The 21233-nt window shown below is 40.4% G+C and overlaps 2 protein-coding genes across 2 annotated transcripts in view; one reads left to right on the forward strand and one right to left on the reverse strand.

Annotated features, from left to right (window-relative positions):
• Positions 1–317: 317 nt before the first annotated feature.
• Positions 318–16023, reverse strand: yipf4 (Yip1 domain family, member 4). Its single transcript, XM_067988689.1, has 6 exons — positions 15720–16023; positions 9044–9197; positions 6825–6996; positions 5331–5408; positions 5098–5211; positions 318–3642 (listed from the first exon to the last, which is right to left on the reverse strand). The coding sequence occupies exons 1-6, from the start codon at positions 15805–15807 to the stop codon at positions 3505–3507; spliced, it is 744 nt and encodes a 247-aa protein (XP_067844790.1). The 5' UTR covers positions 15808–16023; the 3' UTR covers positions 318–3504.
• Positions 16024–16150: 127 nt separating this feature from the next.
• Positions 16151–21233, forward strand: part of exo1 (exonuclease 1) — a 31475-nt gene continuing 26392 nt past the window's right edge. The window contains exon 1 of the mRNA XM_067988286.1: positions 16151–16228. The gene's annotated coding sequence lies outside the window, so the exon portion shown is untranslated. The remainder of the gene's footprint in view (positions 16229–21233) is intronic.

A 21233-nucleotide genomic window follows, 5' to 3' on the forward strand; every position in this document is an offset into this window, starting at 1 on the left:
CCACCTAGTTATACATTCCCTTCCTTCTCTATACAGCTCAATTAACTTTTCCATCCAAACAGAATCTACTCCCCTCATTTTAAAGACCTCAATCATATCTCCCAAAGTCTACATGTATAACCTGGTAAATAGCAACCAACATGGATTTTGACTGACTTCCTTGACATGTTTTTGTTGAAGTGACATAATTTGGGGTTTTCCCCTCCCAACACAACTCAAGCTCACAGCAAAAAGGTGGTTTCCATAGGCAACCACATGCCCTGAGCTGAAACCTACATTTTTATACTTTCCAAGAATGAGATAGCATGCCACAGGCCTAACAATTACCTTTTTATTATGGTAAAATGTACCAGAGACCACATAACAAACCCATCACACTCTCCACTTTATAAAGGTGGTAAATATTATGCTGTCAAATAGCTACAATCAGGATAAAACTAATATTTATTTGGAAGAAAAATCAGCAAGATATTCTCACAAAATACTTAGAAAACAAAGGTTGAATCAGTCCAAAGCATTAAACTATCTTCTTCAGATTATATTTCTTTCACAGTCCAATAATCTGCAAGAAATTCAGAAGATAGTTTATCAAAGACTTCGAGGCGAGGTTTATAGATGGTGAGACGATATTCCTACCTAGTGCACACAGTTTAAGTGCTAATTACAACACTGAACTGGTGGCCAGTAATGACAGTGTCGTTCTGTCACAGGAAACTATGTCATAGGTGTTAAACAGTGCCTTTATGTCAAAGGAAACCTTATGTCATAGACATTATCTGTCATCTTTTCAAGCAGACACTTGGTCAGAGTAGAAAATATTAATTCATCTACTTCCCCTGTCTGCAAGCTTGTGACGTTAACACCTCAAAAACTGATGGATATCAAGTAATCTTCTATTAATTTTCATGATTTCTCAATACAAGCAACATGGATGAGCAAAACCCTCTGGGAAATACAACCCTTGTTGAATTGTAACTGAATCAGAATACTTTTCTGACAGAACCAAAAATATCTATAGCTGATCTGAAGCCAATCTCTAATTCATATTCCTTTGTCTATTCCAAGACACATGAAAAAGATAATGCAAAACATTACCCTATTTGACAGTGTCTTTCGAGGTGGACTGTGAAAAGTTCTACAATATGGTGTATCTTAACTTCTAAAAAGCATTTGACAAACTTCTGCAAAAAGGTTACTTAAGCTTAAAGCAGAGATTCAGAGTAAGATCTAAGAATGGATGATGTCAAAATAGTTGAGAATCAAGTTGAAAGATGTAGGGGGCTTTAGTAGGCTTGCCACGTCCAATTACTGCAGAACAGTACTCAAAAAAGCAACAGGGATGTTGAACTATATAACCAAAACAAGTCAAGTTCAAGTCAAATGTAGTCAAGTGTTCTGGTCAGAGCAACCTTGAAAACTATCAAGTTTTGGTGGAAACAGTTCAGAGAAAAGACGCAAGACTGATCCCCAGTGTCAGAGGACTGAATTACGTGAAAATAGAGAAACTTGTGGTTTCAGTCTTGAAAGGAGGTGATCGAGGAGTGATTTTAAGAGATAGTAAAAATGATATAAAATGGTAGTTCTGGAACATAACTTCAATCTAAATCATGATGTAAACCCTGACAGAAGCACAAAAGAACACGGGTTGAAATGAGTAAATTCAGCACGGTCAGGAATCTCTTCTTAGTGATAAATACGCAGAACAGGCTACAAGGTAGGCTAGTGGAGGTCAAAACCCTGGAATCATTAAATAACCGGATGCCATGGTTGAAGGGGGGAGGGGGGAAAACAGAACGACTAAGGGGTGAAGCTATCAGGTCTTTTTAGACGGATAAGCTAAGATGGGCTGACCAACTTTCCTCATCCGTATCTGACTTGTGAACACGCCCCCATTTTTATATTTCAGCTTGCTCCTGGTCTCTTGTAAGCCCATTATATATATATATGAAGACATGTTCTTCTGCACAGAAGCAAAGTGTCCTGCACATGCAAAAAAAGTTATTTATTTGGCCTTTAAGAGTTTCCTAATTGCAGAATCTTTGCATCTTTTTCAGACAAGAACAAAAAAATTGGTTCAATTCCATTTTAATGCAGATCACATTTTAAAAGCCTGGAATGGTCACTGTGCCACACCTGTAAGGCAGTGTGCTTATGTCATAACTATTCTGCATCTCAACTCAGACATTTAGATGCATCAAATTGGTTAAGTACATTTAGCAGGGCACAGCAGATCGCAAGACCAATAAAAAAAGTGGGTCGCTACTCCCATCGACTGTATTAGGTTTCTTATACTTGCAAGTGCCATTTAACAGTGAGACACCTGCTTTGACACTCCAGTACGGTCAAAGTCTCTTTAGTGCCACATTATTACCCTTAATAACTATTCAGATCTGCTATCATTAAGGTACAATAAATATAAAAATGGTTCCAAAGAATGCACGGAGGCTTACTCTGAATCTTAAGCTAGTTGGTTCTGATACATCACTGAAGAAGCAGCATTTAAGGTCTAGCAGAATGGAGTATAGACTAAATACTTTGGCAGTTACTTGCCCATTTTCACATGGGATCCAAGACATATAGCCACTCATCCATTATGCACTTCAGCTCTATCACCCAAGTTAGTTAAGCTTATTCAGTGCTTTTTAAAAGTAGTTAAAAAAATTAAAAGGATGAAATCATGCTATGCAATTTAAACCCAATACATTGAGGAAAAAAAATCAAATTGTACTGTTGAAGCCAAATCCTAAAAATTGCACTTACCCAGCTAAATATTAAGAATATTAAAACAGCCAACCACAGACACCTTATTTGCAGTTTATTATACAAATGCCTGTTACTAATTTTTGTATACAACAGCCAGAGAGCAGCTAAAAAAATCCAAGCAAAAGGCACCCAGCTTTAAATGAAATTTGAACTCATCTACACAAAATTTAACTTATAGAATGCTTGGAATAAATCTGTTTGCAGGATTACATTGCCTTAAATAAAGATATCTACAGAATCAATTTCACTTATTAGAATCCCATAAAACTGCACATTTTAAAAGGTACAATGATCTCAAAACACAATGCTTTAACATTTAAATTTTTCTTTCAGGTTGTTTCAAAATCCAATATGCATTTGACATAAATGCACTTCCTTGGCTATGTCATTCTTGATGCTTTGGCACAGAGCACTTAGCACTGTTCCACCATCCATTCCCAGTCAAACTGGCCACAGCCTTTGCCTTCAGTCTTGAGCTGTTTCCGCACAAACCAAAATAGTTTAAAAATATGAATTAGATACAAATGTATGTAGCTTCTTTCTAGTGTTTAAAACCTTAGAACTATGCTTTTAGACCCCAAAATAATCGCTTGAAGTCTGGCGGGTAGGGAAGAAACCCATTTTCTTCAGCACGTAGAGTCAATAGCACTTTTCCACATCAATTTCCTTTGCTAATCTGCAACAGTCCTTGCTGAACAGAGTCCAAAAAGTAAATACTTCCATTTTCAGATTCCATAAATCTCAGACACCAGTATATAAGGACAAAAAGTAGATATACAAAAGAAATATCGGATATATCAGAAGAGGCTTCTTTGTTTTGAATTCTTCTCCAACCAGCAGGGAAGCAGCACTGTAAGCAGCCCAGAATACACCAAACAGCTGAAAAACAAGATTCATCAGCATGATTCATTAAGATCATGTTTGAACATCTCTAACACACTATACCAGAGTAACAGAAGAGGTTTGCATCCTCTGTTTCGCACATAGCAAATTCTTAGCCTCAAATACACATTCTGGGAAAGGAATTGAAGAAGAAAACATCCCAAAATATTATTCCACAAGTCCTGGAGGTTGTAGAAGTCTACGAGCTGGTCAGATACTGACTTTAACAGTGCATTCAGTGTGAGTGCATAAATCTGCCTCAGTGTCAAAGTTACAGTATTCACCCTTTGATAGTATAGTTAATCTCCTGTGGTGTTCCTCATGCTACATTTAAAAACAACAATTGATTTGGAACATTTATCCACAATACTGTTTGCGTATCTGAAGACAAGACAGACTTAGAATAGATGGACAGCAAAATAAGCATATAGGAAATAGTTAATTGTGTCTCAGTGATGTTGGTCATAGACACAGTAAAATGAATCACACACACACGCACACCGAAATGGCTACATGTAGCTAGCCATGTGAGAAAATACAGGACCAGAGTAAAAAAAATCCTTCCACCAAGAAAGTTACATAAAATAAATGTTTCAGCCATGCCCCTCTGAAATCTAGCTCAGTTCATCACACACTCCAAAGTGCAGTAACTTATGTAATTGAACAAATAACCATTTTGGCACCACAAATGTCCCACAAACAGCATTGAGATGAATGACCAGTTAATTCATTTTTGGTGGTGTTGGTTGAAGGAGCAATGTTGATCTGAGTGCCAGGAGAACTCACTGCTCTTTAAACAGGCAGATGAGGCCTTGGTTTGATACTGCATTCAAAGATGGCGCCTCTCACACCATAACACACCTCAGTAATGCACTGAAGTGTCAGATTAAATTATGTGCTCAAATCTTGGAGTGAGGCTTGAACTCATTACTTTAATTTAGAGGTCAGAGTGCTACTAACCAAACCAAACTCAAAACTCATTCAGGGTTCTAGAACAACCCTATGAAAATAAAGGTCAGTAGTCTTTAATGGTTGCCAACCTACTGAATGCTTAAACAGTTATTTCTACTAATGGGCTGCATGTTCCCCATGGACCGGAGGGGTTTAAGTAATGTGTGTATTGCTCACACAATTCATCAAAATTACTGGAGGAAGAGGTATGGGGTGCATGAATGCCACAGGTCAAACTAGTAAAAACTAACAGACCAGATTGCCAGAAGGAGGATTGGATTCAACATTTTTAATAGATGTTTTACAGATTGGAGAGATCCCAAAAAGGTTTCTGGCCCCAAAATGAATATCTCTATTCAAGCTTCAAGGACATTCAAGTGTTAAGAAATATACCACTTGAAGAAAACATCCAAACGGTCACAATCTAAACTATCACGGATAAAAGCAAGATTTTACACATCTATCGCAGTAAAACTAAAATTTTCATACACAGAAACTCACCTTTATAACTGTAGATAAAAGCTCAAATGATCGAACAACCAAAAGGACTGGAACAATTACAATCAAAGGAAGCAGTGAATAACCAATCACGCCAAGAACCTGACCGTATGCAACCTGTAAATTAGGAAAGACAAGTTACACGTGTCATAAATTTGTTACAATACCAGATCTGTACAACAATCATTGTCTAGATTTAGTGAAACAACACACATTAACAATTAAGCAGTACCTACCTCACCACCAAGAACCCGAGCCAATAAGAAGATGGTTAGCGACCCAAATATCCAGATTGTTATAATCCATGAAACAACCTGAACAATTAAAACAATACATGATATTTTTATTCTACAAGGAATTTTACTTTCTTGGAAATAACAGGTAAAGAAACAATTTGACAATAAGCATCTAAGTAAAGAAATGGCAACGCAGCAGATGCTTCTAGAAGACAAATTGTAATTTATCTCATTGTGATTTGTATAACTAAGCACAGCAAGCTAGTTATAGCAGAGATTCTCATTGCCACTTTCAAAATGTAGCTCACAGGTGCACAAATGGTAGACTTAAGCCAAATATGGATCTTTTTATTCTTTCTCGGGGATGTGTGCATTGCTGGCAAGGTCGGTATTTATTGCCCTAGAGGTGGTGGTCTGGGCCTTTAGGTGCTCTCACAATGCTGTTGTGTAGGGAGTTCCAGGATTTTGACCCAGCGACGATGAAGGAATGGCAATATATGTCCAAATTAGGATGGCATGTGACTTGGACAGGACGTTGGAAGTGATGGTGTTCCTATGCATCTGCTGCCCTCGTCCTTCTAGATGTTGGAGGTTGCGAGTTTTGGAGGCGCTGCCGAAGAAGCTTTGGCAAGTTGCTGCAGTGCATCTTGTAAATAGTATACACTGCAGCCACGGTACACTGGTGATGGAGGGGTTGATATTTAGGCTCGCGGATGAAGTGCTGATCAAATGGACTGCATTTTCCTGGATGGTGTCCCTCGAGTATTGTTGCAAGTGGAGAGTATTCCTTCACACTCCTGACTTGTGCCTTGTAGGGGGTGGAAAGGCTTTGGGGAGTCAGGAGGTGAGCCACTCACCATAGAATACCCAGTCATCTCTTCCCCTTGTTTGGCCAAAAATTTAAATAGAATCTGAATCAGATTAATAACCCTTTGACACCATTTATTTTATGTAGCACATCAGGAATAACTATATCTAACTCTTAGTTTCCATAGGAACATAGCTCGACAGGTTCAGGAGTAGGCCATTCAGCCCCTCAGGCCTTTTCCCCTTTCAATAAGACCATGGATGATGTACCTCAACTCCATTTACCTGCCTTTGCTCCGTATTTCTTGATACGCTTACCTAACAAAAAAAATCTATATCTCAGTATTGAAAATTTCAATTCATCTGGCATCCACAGCTTTTTGGGGAAGAGTTCCAGACTTCCACTACCTTTGGTGTGAAAAAGTGTGTCCTGATTTCATTCCTAAATGGCCTAGCTCTAATTTTAAGATAATGCCCCCTTGTTCTGGATTCCCCCACCAGAGGAAATAGTATCTCTGTATCTACCTATCAAATGTCTATCATTTTGCAGACTGCTGGTGTAACCTCTCAAATCTTGTAATCAAGGGTCAGCACTTTTCACCAAATGGAGGGAAAAATACTCCATATTGCACTTAGACTTATAGCAGACATCAGTCTTATCTGTTGCTCCATCTCCAATACACTTACTCGGAATTGTCCATATAACGAGATCATCGAAAAGAATAGAACCACAGCCAGTGGCCCCCAGAAGTCAGGATTATCTCTCACGACCTGTCTATTGAAGCCCAACGATGGCATTGGCATCAACACACATCGGATTTTGTAGTAAATATCCTTTAGATCAATGTCCAACTCCTCCCTACAGCATTGAGAAGAGATTTAAAATTTCATAATAGAAATGACAGTTTGTATGTGAAACATTGTGCTAAAAACATGTTAAAAACAAAAAGCAGCCCAAGATCAGTCTCTAAAAGGGACCATGAACACTGATTCCAATGCCACTGAGCAACAGGCTAAAAGGGAATCCCCTTGCCGTACACCACTCTGATGCAACCACAGAAGAGCCCCAAAAAACACATTTTAACTGAAAGCAGGTGCGCTCTCATGATTCAGCTGGTAAAGGCAGCATGAGCTATACTCATCAAGGGTTTCCAGGTTCAATTGCCAGTCTGTGTGGATCTCAGCCAGGGTGGCAGTAAGATCACAACAAATGTAAACATCAAATGAAAATGCAGGCTTGGTTGTAATATCTCTCCCTACCTCAACTTCTCAATGCCTGCCTCCACTCACACTCCAGGCTAACAAATGAAGACACAGACTAATGGGCAAAGGACCAAAGTATGGTTCCATGGCTGCCATACTCCAGAATCAATGCCTTCGGTGGAGGAAGAGGGAGAAAACGAAGAAAACAGTAAAACCAGGGAGGTTTGGCATTAAGTACTTACTCACAGGGTTACCATCCAATTTAGCAGTGAACGTACTGAGTTCTATCTCCAAATGGATACGGTCACCGAGTATCACTGAAAACTCAGTTTAGAAAATACCAAGCACATTTGTAATTGTCAACTATAACTGGATTTCAAATCAGCCAACAATTCCTTTTATTTTTAAAAAAGGAATGTAAATCAGTACTGTCGCAGAAAATTCTATCGCAGAATTTTTAAATGTTGCTTTAAAATTTGAAGTTACTTTGATCACGTTAAGTTTATCAGCCACATTCTTTTAATTGTGCTGCTATTCTCAGGGAACTAATCTATGCAGTTGAAATTATTAACATTATTTTATAGAGTTTTAAAAAATTCAATTTAAGTTAACAAATTTCAGAAAATGGGAAGAGGCACTTAAAATCTGGATCTCAAGGTGCCTCCAGCTTCACGATACCGTAGTTGCACTCTGCATTCATTACTAATGGATTTACAGAAATCAGATTTTCCGAACATTCCCTAACTTGCATTAAATGGATAGTGGTTTTTCAATGCAGGATCATACACTTCAAGTACCCATAATAATGAAACAATAAGTTTGGCAGTCTGCTACAATACACATGACTAGGATGTTCGTCAAGCATTAGAAAAGTTACTCAGTTGACCGATGCCAGAACTTCGGGGAATTTTCACTGGAAGCCCAAACAAAGCTGGTCTGGTTCAATAGTGGGCCCATTAATGCTCCTCCTCTTTTCCAGCCACCCTCTGAATAAAACCAAGAACCATAACTGAATGGTTACTTGTGGGCATGTGTAAGGGACAACGCAAGAGATGTTGAAGAGGCCACCACCTCACCAAAGCCTCTTCTACACAAGATAGAGTGGTCTCCTGAAGCCAGGCTCAAGTGTGACATACACAATGAAGCTGTTGAACTACAACCGAAGTCAAACATGCCAACCTGCTAAAAATATTAAACTTGTGTTGGATATTTGGAAGTCAAAAAAATTTCAGTGCATTAAATACATGCCCGTTTTTCCCCTATGTGTGACAAGTTTACTTTGTGTGCCTAATTTCTACTTTGATCTGTAGAATTTTCAGAAGCCCATTTCAATACTGGGTGCATTCAGCCAGATATGGAGGGCACTCCCAGATAATAAGTTATGCTAATATTTGCATTGAACCTAACATTGCACTAGGTTAGCAAGCTCCTATTTCAACAGAAATGGGTGCTCAGTCACAATGGATTTATTAATGTAATTTTTGAAAAATTAATTCTCAGGATGTGGGCATTGCTGGCATGGCAGCATTTATTACCGATCCTAGTTGCCCGCCTTCTTGAACCGCTGCAGTCCGTGTGGTAAAGGTGCTCCCACAATGCTATTAAGTTATGTTAATATCCATATTGTAATATTTATCTCACAAATACGCTCATTATGTTAAATATGCACTTCCCAAAAGGAATTAATTAAAAGACAGACATACAGGAGTGGTTTTGTGTCCTCAGAATCATCTTCCTCCACTTCCAGAAGCCATCCATATCCCCTTTTCCTGAGGAATGCAGTTGCTGAGGGATCTTTTGTAGAATCAGTATCCATATTAAGCTTAACCTCTGGGGAGTCCATAGAACCACTGAGGTCTACAGAAAGATTAAAAATTAAGCAGAAGATGTCAAACCTGCTAGAATTCATTCAGAAGTCAATGGCACTCAAGTTGAGTCCCATACAAACTGCATATACAATATTTTTGAATGGATGCTGCATCCATATTTAGTCCAGGTCGTCAAAGATAACTTGCACTGGTGGATAACCACCACCCAAACACTAGAGAAAATCTTCAACGGGGCTCAATAGATTTATTTCTATAAAAAAGGAATCTTTCAGATAACAGATTTGTGCTACAAGGATTACAGACTGAAAAACCAATGCTAGCTAGAATACACTGAGGATCTTCCTACCCAATAGTGCAGCACATAATTCCCTCCAACATTGTGCTCTCCTTTTAGGCTCTACTAAGCAGTCTTCTGAAACACAACTGATGCGAAAAGCACACAGGTGAACATTTCACATTGACCAGGCTTGCCTCTACTGTTGCCTTCACCACTGTATTGTGTAACCAATTATCAGAATTTATTCTGTTGACCTAGATTTTATAAATTCATTTACTTTTCGGAAATGCCAATTTTGTAATTCTCTATTCACTCCACAACCCTTTTTTTTACTTCTCTGCTTTTGTCTGAATAAGTGAATGTTTCTAATTTCACATTCTTCAGGCAGTTATACAAGTCTATAAACTTATATTAATGGCACCTTGAGAATGTGCCACAACTAAAAAATCTGAATACTTTGCTTCACCCAATGACCATCTTTAAAGAAAAACATTATGGAGAATAAGCTCATTTTGTTTATTGATCTTTGTCAGGGTGCTGGTGTAATCTTGTTGGAAGACTAAACTAGATTACTTTATTGACAATCTGCTAATTTCTGCTTTCTTACATAACAAGAGTGACTACACTTCAAAAGTACTTAATTGGTTGTAAAGCGCTTTGGGACGTCTTGAGGTCGTGAAAGGCGCTATATGAATGCAAGTTCGTTCGTTGTTCTTGCTTAAATACATTTGACAAACCAGATAAACCACTTATTATCATTATAACTACTTGCATTTAAATAGCACCTTCAATGTAGTAAAATGTCCCAAAGCATTTCACAGGAGCGTCAGACAAAATTTGACACCAAGCCAAAGTAGTAGCTGTTAGGACAGGTGACACAAAGCTTGGTCAAAAAGGTAGATTTTAAGGAGCATCTTAAAAGGAGGAGAGTTGGAGAGGCGGAGAGGTTTAGGGAGGGAATTCTTGAGCTTAGGGTCGAGACGGCTAAAGGCACAGCTGCCAATGGTGGGGGTGAAGGAACTGGGGGATGCACAAAAGGCCAGAGTTGTCGTCAATGTACACGTGGCACCTGACGTTATGTCTTCATAAGATGTCGCTGAGGGGCAGCATGTAGATGAAAAATAGGAGGGGGCCAAGGAGAGATCCTTTGGGGACTCCAGAGGTAATGGTGTGGGGGCAGGAAGAGAAGCTATTTCGGGAGATTGTCTGGCTATGACTGGATAGGTCAGAGTGCAACCAGGCATAGGCAGTCCACTCAGCCGGACAACAGGAGAGGCGTTAGAGGAGGATGGTGTAATCAACTGTGTCAAAGGCCGCAGACGGGTCAAGAAGGATGAGGAGAGATAGTGTACCATGGTCACAGTCACAGTAGATGTCATTTGTGACTTTGATAAGGGCTGTTTCTGTGATGTGGCACAGGCAGAACTGACACACTGCAAACTTTTGACAGAAACCATAATTTAGTACACAGCATATGCAGTTGAAAGTAAATAGAAGGCCCCTGGTGTTTAGTATATCTGCTTCCACCACATTCCAAATCATAATTACTCGCTGCGTAAAAAAGTTTTTCCTCATGTCACCTTTGGTTCTTTTGTATACTTCACGTATATATTTACTTAACATCTACCTCCATTCAGTAACCAAGGATGTAAAGCACTCACAATGATCAATAAACACACACACACTCTGCTTTTTGTCTTACCATTTTACTAAATGCACAAAAAGATTAAAGTACACATGCATATGCTGTGCAAATAGGAGTATTGCGATCACATGCCCAACGACTAAGTCTATTACTCATTTTTTATTTACTAAATCAGAAATGTAATTAGCCACGTCTGATTCCCAATTAGCAACAGGTGGCTAGTGTTAACATATTGGACAACACTGGGTTAGATGAATTGGAAATGCCAAACCTAAAGTAGCGAAGTGCATTAAGTCAACATTATACAAACGTTTAGTTCGCTAAGTATGAAAATGACAAAACCGCATTCACTGCAGGAACAGAAACAATAACAAAGAACTGAACAACTAACTACTTTTTCACATTCCAATTTTTAGAATGGCCCTATACTGAAAGTATTGGGTGCGATGGGTCTAGTATACGTCGGGTTTCAAATCATTGCATTTAATTTAAATTTCGGGATTATATTATTTCTACTTTATTACTTTAAACGTATGTATTGAGAGCATTGAGTTGTTATTTTAGAACTAGCCTACCCGCACGGTCTGGAGTGGAGACTGATATTGAGAGGATATTCCACCTCTGATATTGATTGCTCATAGAGACAGTCTCATATCAGGACCAAGTTGGTTTGATTATTCGTTCAGAGAATGTATGCAGTTTTGTCTGCAAGGAAGCAGGCCAGATTTTTTGATCTGATAATCAGATAAGGGCAGGTGTCCTGTGAGCAAGACTATTGAATATTGGGATAATTTTGCTCGAGTCTGAGAGGCAGCCCTTGGGGACTTAGTATTCAGAGGCAGCTCAGGCTGGAAATAAATATGATGAGCTTTCACCATTGCTTTACTTCACCAGATTGTGCCACATGCTCAAGTTTTTGCAGCAAGCTGGAACTCTGGAGTCCAAGCTGAGTTCTAAGGATTGCTATATTGGTATGAGAACATTGTTTTGAAAAAGGTACTGGTGTGACCCAAGGACTACTGTTTTTTTTTTTTAAAATCGGGCCTATTTTTGTGCCTCTATAATTTTACTTCAAATAAATATGCTTAGTAGCTTTTAGCCTGAGCTACATGGTCTGTTATTATTGGATAACCCCCCCCCCACCAACCAAACCCCAGATTTGTAGGGATCAGGAGTACACAGCAGTATCCTGTACTATTTCTGTTGTATAGCTCAGTGGTATAACAATAGCTTGTTTATCCTGCTATCAAAGATACTTTGTGCATAAGTTTCACTTCATAGGAAGACCAGACTTACCTATGGAAACTGAATTTTGTATTGAGCGCCTCTATAGAGTATAGGGAAGTGCCCAAACTGATTAAACTTTTAATAAGTACTCAATTTTCCACAGTGGCTATTATTTTATTTACAGAATTTATTTTAAAAGGATAGATTAGTTTCTTGTATTATTTGTGAAGTTCACTAACAAAGAGCAATCCTTAAAAAAAAATGAATATTTAATTTTAATTAGGCCTCACACTTTGAATAGATAATTAAATCATTTTTCCTTAAAGTTCACTTCTAAAAGAAGAAGAACTTTCTGCTCCATCTCCTCTCCTCCCATCTTACCCCCAGTATACAGAATGGATATGTTAGTGTAATGAATTCCTTGACTATAGCCCACAGAGGAAAGTAATGTTAAATCTCACACTACTGAAGTTCCTGCACTTTGTGGGTCATTACACCCATCACAAAAATGGACCAGAGTCTCACGTCGTAGAATATACTCAGGAAAACAGAAAGCATAGAAGGTGGAATCATTTTGGTTCTCAAGTCTATATTTGCTATTTTCATTAAATGGCCACACATTAGAAAGGTAGGCAATCTACTCTGCCTCTGCTTAGAAGTAACAGCAATCTACGAAACTGAGATTATGTTTGAGAATTCAAACGGGTGGGTTAAGTTGCGTTGTCATTACAAATAGAAGGGACATGGAGGAAAAAAAGACAAAATTATATAACGAAGTCTACAACGAGCATACTACAATTCCACAAAATGATGGGATTCGAGAATAATGAACACTGCCCTCCATTAGTGGTATCAAATTGTCCACGCTAGCAAGTTTGCTTCATTCTAAACTTTTTAATAATTTACAGCAAATACTATGTCTGAAGTTTAAAGTTATCTCATAGATGGTAATATACATGTTACTAGAAATAAACACTGCTGCTCAATCAAAAGCAAAATACTGCAGATTCTGGAAATCTGAAATAGAAACAGAAAATTGGAGAAGCTCAGCAACTGCTGCTCAAATTCATCTTCCTCATTACTACCATAGCATCTACATTCCTTTCCTCCAGATTCTTACACATCCAGTAAATATTGCTCCATCATAAAGTAGTGCTGCCAAGTATCCTATAGGCACACAGCATATATATATAACAGAACCTGAAACGACTAGAAGTCGACAAATTCTGCCTTAATGATTTTTAAAATATGATTACAGTTTTCACTGCAGCAGATGTAATGCATGATGCAGCACAAACCTGCCATTGCATCACTTTGGTGAACATTTGAGATGGCTATCTCAAGTACATTAATTCAGCACTTCAGTACTCTAAGACATTAGAATTCCAGTAAAGCGTAATGGCAGGCATCGGTAATTTTCACAGCAGCACCCTAGGGTCTTTTCTCACTCAAAAAAAACCCCAGAACGTCAGTAAGGTTTGTGTTAATAGGTGTGTAAAATTTTTCTACCATCCCACTCAAACCGTGAAAGATGCCCATCAGTACAATTTTAGATTTAATCCTTCAAAACGGTGTCTGTGGACATTTTGAGCTTCTACAACACTTGAGATGAATTCTAACTAAAGTCATAAATGGCATCATATGACTGTGGCAATTGTGCACTACTATCCTTTCTCGTTCTTCTCGACCTCTCTGCAGCCTTTGACACAGTTGAACACAGCACCCTTCCTCTGTTGTCCAGCTGTGTGGGACTGCCCTCACCTGGTTCCACTCTTGCCAGGGCATCTCCAGCAATGGCTTCTCTTCCCATCCTCACAATTTCTGGAGACCCCCAGGGATCTATGACCCCTTTAGCTTCCTCATCTAAACGCAACCCCATGGCAATATCATTGGAAGACATAGGATCAGTTTCCACATGTACACTGATGACACCCAGCTGTACATCCACCACCTCTCCCGCTTCTCCACTGCCTCTGTATTGTCAGCCTGCTTGTCTGACATCCAGTCCTGAATGAGTCGCAATTTCCTCCAGTCAAAATATAGCGAAGACCTAAGCTATCATCTTCGGCCTCCACCACAAACCCTGTACTCTTGCCAGACACTATTTCTCTCCCTGGCCACTGCCTTAGGTCAAACCACAACCTTGGCATCCTATCTGAGGACATTTGCCTGAGGAAGGAGAAAATCTCCGAAAGCTTGTGAATTTAAAATAAAATTGCTGGACTATAACTTGGTGTTGTAAAATTGTTTACAATTGTCAACCCCAGTCCATCACCGGCATCTCCACATCATATCTGATCCTGAGCTGAGCTTCTGACCCCACATCCTCTCCAACACAAAAAGACTTTCATATCCATAACATTGCCTGCCTCATCCCATCTTTCATTAAAAACCTCATCCATGCCTTTTTCACCTCCAGACTTGGCTATTCTATGCTCTCCTGGCCAGCCTCCCATCCTCTATCAATTCCAGCTCATCCAAAACTCTGTGATCCATATCCTATCCAAGTCCCACTCACCCATCACACTATGCTTGCTGACTTACATTGGCTCCCAGCACTGAAATGCCTCAAATTTAAAATGCTCATCCTTGTGTTTACATTCCTTCAAGGTTCCCCCCATCTGTATAATCTTCTCCAGCCCTACAATCCTCCTCCAACTGTTGTCTCTTGGGCATTTCTTACTCCCTTTGTCCCACCACTGGCAGCCATCTAGGTCCGACACCCTGAAGTTCCCTCCCTAAAACTTTCCATCTCTCCACTTTCCTCTCATCCTTAAAACCCACCTCTGGCCAAACTTCGAGTCACTTGTCCTAATAGCTCCTCCTTTGGCTCAACATCCGTTTTTGTCTGATTACACTTCTGTGAAGTGCCTTGGTACATTTTCCTCAGTTAAAGGCACTATATAAATGCAAGTTGTGGTTGAATTACCAATTATGGTTGTAGCATCTGTGAGAGCAATTTGAGATGTTACCACCACACACAAAATGCATTGAACAACATTAAACCATAACAAAAGAAAAGTGGAGGAAATTGAGTTAGACATGTGGAACCTGGGTTCAAATCCTGTCTAGGCTTAGAAGAGGAAAGTCTTGTCTGTCTAGTCAACATAAGAGCCTTATGGGAAATGGGTTTGGGCCATCTCAATTGAGTGGGCATGGGCCTGCAGCACAAAACTGTGCCTAATTTAGTAAGTGAGACAGCACAGAATCCAAATACCATGATCGGCTAGTACCAGAAACTTGACATTGGCCATGTTAGGAACGGGAAAAAAAAGCAAGTTTCCCAAATCGTTATGGAATCTCTTCCTCCCCAGTACAGTGTGTGGCTCGACCTACCCCGCCCAGATTGTCACTGCCCCAACAACCACTAGACACCATAACAGCACAAACTTCGGGCCTACCTTCACCATCAGCCGAAGACACGAAGGTGAAGTCCCCGTTGTTGGGGGCAAAATGCTGCCGCTGCAGGCCGCTGTTGGGGGAGCTCATTGCGCCGGCTCCAATGCCGCCGAGTCGCGGGTTCAGACTCGAAACCCCCTCCCCCCCACTTGGAGCTGTCGCCGTTTAAATTCCCCTCTCGCGGACCGCCGCCGCCTCTCTGCTTCCCGAAACGTCGCGCACTGAACGCTTCTCAAATCCGCCGTCCCAGCCAGGCGCGCAACGCGTGCCGGGAAAACAACAAGCCCCCGCCCGAGCGAGATCTTACTGAGCGGGTATTGGGCATGCGCCGTGATGCACTGCCTGCCCGCACGCGCACACAAACAAAAAAGCAAAATGTTCTCTGATTGGGGTTTTGGGACGGGAGATGGCACCGAATTGGCGAATCGGAATCCGGGTTACTCACATTTGACCCACATTTTTGGCGCTAAAGGTTGAAGAGTTTTTAAATGTGTGGCTGCGCGGTTCTGAGGTGAGTTTTATACGAACCGGTGTGAATATCGAACAATAGAAGGAATGATAACGGAATCGGGGGTCCATATTAAAAAAAAACTAGGTGTCCCAAAAATTAAACGAAATAAAACGGTTGTAAGCAGTTTAAACACTACCACCCTGTCCGTCTCGCTTTTGGTGCGGGGTCGCTATCATCTTGTTTTTTTTTTGACCGCCGATCCGTATTGGGGGTTTGGGGTGGGACCTCGGAGACATTCGGGTTTGAGTTATAACATTACACGAGTCGTCGCCGAGGTTACGGTCGTAAGTTTGTGCGGTTCACTCAAAGGGTGGTGAGTGTCTGGAACGAGCTGCCAGAGGCAGTAGTAGAGGCGGGTACAATTTTGTCTTTTAAAAAGCATTTGGACAGTTACATGGGGAAGATGGGTATCGAGGGATATGGGCCAAGTGCAGGCAATTGGGACTAGCTTAGTGGTATAAACTGGGCGACATGGACATGTTGGGCCGAAGGGCCTGTTTCCATGTTGTAACTTCTATGATTCTATGTAGTAAGATCGATCCGGGCCCCCCGGACGTTGATCTGAACCCAGAAAAAGAGTGATTTCTACGCTCCGGCCGTATGACTTCAATTCCGGCTTAGTTGTGGTGAGACTGCTCTCCTTGTACCTTTTTCTAGTGTACTTGCAATTATTTTTTTGTCCATGTAAAGACTCTTCACAAGTCCACTTTATTGTGTAATATTCGAAAGAACTGTGTACCAGTAAAGTCATATCTAAATAATGAATAATACAAGAATTGCATATAGGCCATTGGTGCATTGCTGTTGTACAATGTCAGTGGCCATTAAAAAAATGTAATGGTTAACGACTAGCTTGAATCGCAGTGAAGTGTTTTAAAACAAGATGGTGGTGTTTTCTGTATGCAATCGATAAAACAGGGAAGGGGTGATGTGAAGCTTCTGGTGAGAAGCATATCGGAATTAATTGGGTTTGTGATGGGGTAGCAAGTAATTGGAATAGGTGCTGGTGAAATGATAATCGTAAAATCTAGGGGTAGTAGAAATAGCCCAGTAGAGGTTATGTTTACTGCAGCTGAGGTGTAATTCTGAGACTGTCATAGTGGCATCTGTGGTAGTAATTTGATGTGGAGATGCTGGTGATGGACTGGGGTGGACAAATGTAAGGAATCTTACAACACCAGGTTATAGTCCAACAGTTTTATTTGAAAATCACAAGCTTTCGGAGATTATCTCCTTCGTCAGGTGAGTGAGTGAATGAGAGGTTCTCAAATCGCATATCTTATATTAGGCTGGGAATCAAAGGTGTAGTTGGTGTTCAGACAGGCTAGCCACGGAAAACAGTATGTCCCAGTATACTGAATACACAAGGGTCAAATTACACAGACAAGGAGAGAAAGAGACCCGAAAGGCAGAGAGAGAGAATGTCCAGTTGTATTAAAAACAGATAACTTTTTTTTTCCCCGCTGGTGGGGTTATGTGTAGCGTGACATGAGCCCAAGATCCCGGTTGAGGCCGTCCTCATGGGTAATTTGAGGTGGTGAGTTAAGAATATCGTAGAAGTACATAGAATGCACAGCACAGAGATAGGCCATTTGGCTAAACTGGTCTAAAGCTGTATTTATACTCCACACCAGCCTCCTCACACTCTAATTAACTCTTCCCATCATGCTACTGTATCCCTCTACTCCCTTCTCCCTCGTGTATGCATTAAGCCTCCCCTTAAATGTGTCAATGCTATCTGCTTCAACCGCTCCATGTGGCAGCGCGTTCCACATTGTCACCACTCTGTGTAAAGAAATTCCTTGTAAATTCTTTTTGATCTGTTAATGGTTATCTTATTTATGCCCCCTTGTTCTGGATTCACCCACAAGTGGAAACAGTTTCTCCACATCCACCGGACTCCTCTTGCACTTCTCTCTTCAATTTTTCCTGAAACTTCCATCCTCTCAATTCTGAGAACATCCTTGTAAATTTGTTCTTCTCTAGTGCTTCATTATCCTTTGTGCAGTGTGGAGACCAGAGCTACACACAGTAATCCATGTAGTCTAACCAAGGTTCTATATAAATGTAACAATACCTCCCTGCATTGTATTCTATTCCTCTGGAAATGAACCCCAGTACTTTGTTTTCACTTTTTATGGACTTATCAACTTCTGTTGCAATTTTTAGTGATTTATGTATCTATATTCCCAGATCTCTGCTCTTCGACCCCATTTAGTTTCTCATCGTCCAAGGAATAAGTGGCCTTTTTATTTCTTCTACCAAAATAAATCATATTTGTTGTATAGAATTTAATTTGCCATTTATCTGTCCACTTTGCAAGCCTGTTTATCTTCCTATGTTTTGGTGCAGTTATTCGCATTATTAGCTATACCTCCAATTTGGTATCTACTACAAATTTCAAGATCATACCTCCAATTTATGTCCAAATCATTTATGTATATGGTGGAACAAGAACAACAGTGGTCCCAGCACAGATGCCTGCGAGACATCACTTCCCACTTTTTGCTAGTCTGAGAAACTTCCCGTATCTCCTACCCTCTCTCTTCTGTTTTGTACTATCTTTCAATGGATTCTGCTACCTGGCCCCTAACTCCACACCTTTTGACCTTTGTCATGAGTCTCCTATGTGGCACCTATGTGACCGTCTGAAAGTCTGTGCATACCACATCTGCCGTTTTGCCCTTGTCTACTCTTTCCATTCCTACTTCAAGGAATTCAGTAAGGTTGGTAAAATATGACCTTCCTTTTCGAAATCCATGCTGAATTTTTTAATTATAGAATGAGGCCATTTGGCCCATCGAGCCCATGCCAGCTCTTTGTAAGAGCAATCCAGTTAGTCCCATTCCCTGCTCTTTCCCCATAGTCCTGCAAATATTTTCTCTTCAAGTATTTATCCAATTCCTTTTGGAAAGCCACAATTGAATCTGTTTCCACCACCCTTTCAGGCAGCACATTTCAGATCATAACTACTCGCTGCGTTAAAAAAAAAAGTTTTTTCTCATGTTGCCTTTGGTTCTTTTGCTAATCACCTTAAATCTATGTCCTCAGGTTCTCAACCCTTCTGCCAATGGGAACAGTTTCTCTTTATTTACTTTATATAAACCCTTCATGATTTTGAACACTTTTATCAAATCTCCTCTTAACCTCTCTGATCTAAGGAGAACTATCCCTGCTTCTCCAGTCTATCCACGTAACTGAAGTCCTTCATTCCTGGAACCATACCAGTAAATCTTTTCTGTACCCTCTCTAAGGCCGTCACCTCTTTCCTAAAGTGCGTTGTCCAGAATTGGACACAATACTCTAGTTGTGGCCGAACCAACGTTTTATAAAGGTTCAACATAACTTCCTTGCTTTTGTACTCTATGCCTCTATTTATATAGCCCAGGATCCCATATGCTTTTTTAACCTGCCCTGCCACCGTCAACAATTTGTGCACATATACCCCCAGGTCTCTCTGTTCCTGAACCCCCTTTAGAATTGTACCGTTTAGTTTACATTGCCTCTCTCCGTTCTTCCTGCTAAAATGTATCACTTCGCACTTCTCTATGTTAAATTTCATCTGCCATGTGTCCGTCCTTTCCACCAGCTTGTCTACGTCCTCTTGAAGTCTATTACTAGCCTCCTTACTGTTTACTACACTTGCAAGTTTTGTGTCATCTGCACATTTTGAAATTGTGCCCTGTACACCAAGTCCAAGTCATTAATATAGATTTTTTAAAAAGCAGTAGTCCTAGTACCGACACCCGGGGAACGCCACTGTATACCATCCTCCAGTCCGACAAACAACCATTCACCACTACTCTGATTCCTGTCACTTAGCCACTTTCACATCCATGCTGCCACTGCCCCTTTTATTCCCTGGGCTCCAATTTTGCTGCCAAGCCTATTATATGGCACTTTATCAAGCGCCTTTTGAAAGTCCGTATACACAACATCAACTGCATTGCCCTCTCCGTTATCTCATCAAAAAATTCAATCAAGTTAGTTAAACATGATTTGCCTTTAACAAATCCATGCTGGCCTTCCTTTATTAATCCACACTTGTTCAATTGACTATTAATATTATGCCAGATTATCATTTCTAAAAGCTTCCCCCCCCCCCCCCCCCCCCGCCAAAATTAAACTGACTGGCCTGTAGTTGCCAGGTTTATCCTTACATCCTTTTTTGAACAAGGATGTAACATTTGCAATTCTCCAATCCTCTGGCACCACCCCCATATCTAAGGAGATTGGAAGATTATGGCCAGCGCCTCTGCAATTTCCACCCTTACTTCCCTTAGCAACCTAGGATGCATCCCATCCAGACCGGGTGACTTATCTACTTTAAGTACAGCCAGCCTTTCTAGCACCTCCTCTTTATCAATTTTTAGCCCATCCAGTATATCAACTACCTCCTCTTATACTGTGACTTTGGCAGCATCATCTTCCTTGGTAAAGACCAGATGCAAAGTACTCATTTAGTACCTCAGCCATTCTCTCTGCTTCCATGTGTAGATCTTTTTGGTTCCTAATCGGCCCCACCCTTCCTCTTACTACCCATTTACTGTTTATATGCCTGTAGAAGACTTTTGGATTCCCTTTTATGTTAGCTGCCAGTCTATTCTCATACTCTCTCTTTGCCCTTCTTATTTCCTTTTTCACTTCTCCTCTGTACTTTCTATATTCAGCCTGGTTCTTACTTGTATTATCAACCTGACATCTGTCATATGCCCCCTTTTTCTGCTTCATCTTATTCTTTATTTTGTTCAGCATCCAAGGAGCTCTGGCTTTGGTTGCCCTGCCTTTCCCCCTCCTGGGAATGTACCAAGACTGTACCTGAACTATCTCCTTTTTAAAGCCCGCCCATTGTATGATTATAGTTTTGCCTGCCAATCTTTGATTCCAATTTACCCGGGCCAGATCCGTTCTCAACCCATTGAAATTGGCCCTCCTCCAATTAAGTATTTTTACTCTAGATTGCTCCTTGCCCTTTTCCATTATTAATCTAAGCCTTATGATACTA

Source organism: Heptranchias perlo, chromosome 8, assembly GCF_035084215.1.
Source record: "Heptranchias perlo isolate sHepPer1 chromosome 8, sHepPer1.hap1, whole genome shotgun sequence".
Taxonomy (NCBI): Eukaryota; Metazoa; Chordata; class Chondrichthyes; order Hexanchiformes; family Hexanchidae; genus Heptranchias; species Heptranchias perlo.

What these genes read in the sequence shown, in the direction of transcription:
- yipf4 (XM_067988689.1), bottom strand. Translation starts at nt 15,807, where the DNA reads ATGAGCTCCCCCAACAGCGGCCTGCAGCGGCAGCATTTTGCCCCCAAC. An exon ending in GTCTTCGGCTGATGGTGAAG is followed by an intron (nt 9,198 to 15,719) that starts GTAGGCCCGAAG and finishes ATCTTTCTGTAG; the next exon opens with ACCTCAGTGGTTCTATGGAC. An exon ending in GAGGACACAAAACCACTCCT is followed by an intron (nt 6,997 to 9,043) that starts GTATGTCTGTCT and finishes TCAATGCTGTAG; the next exon opens with GGAGGAGTTGGACATTGATC.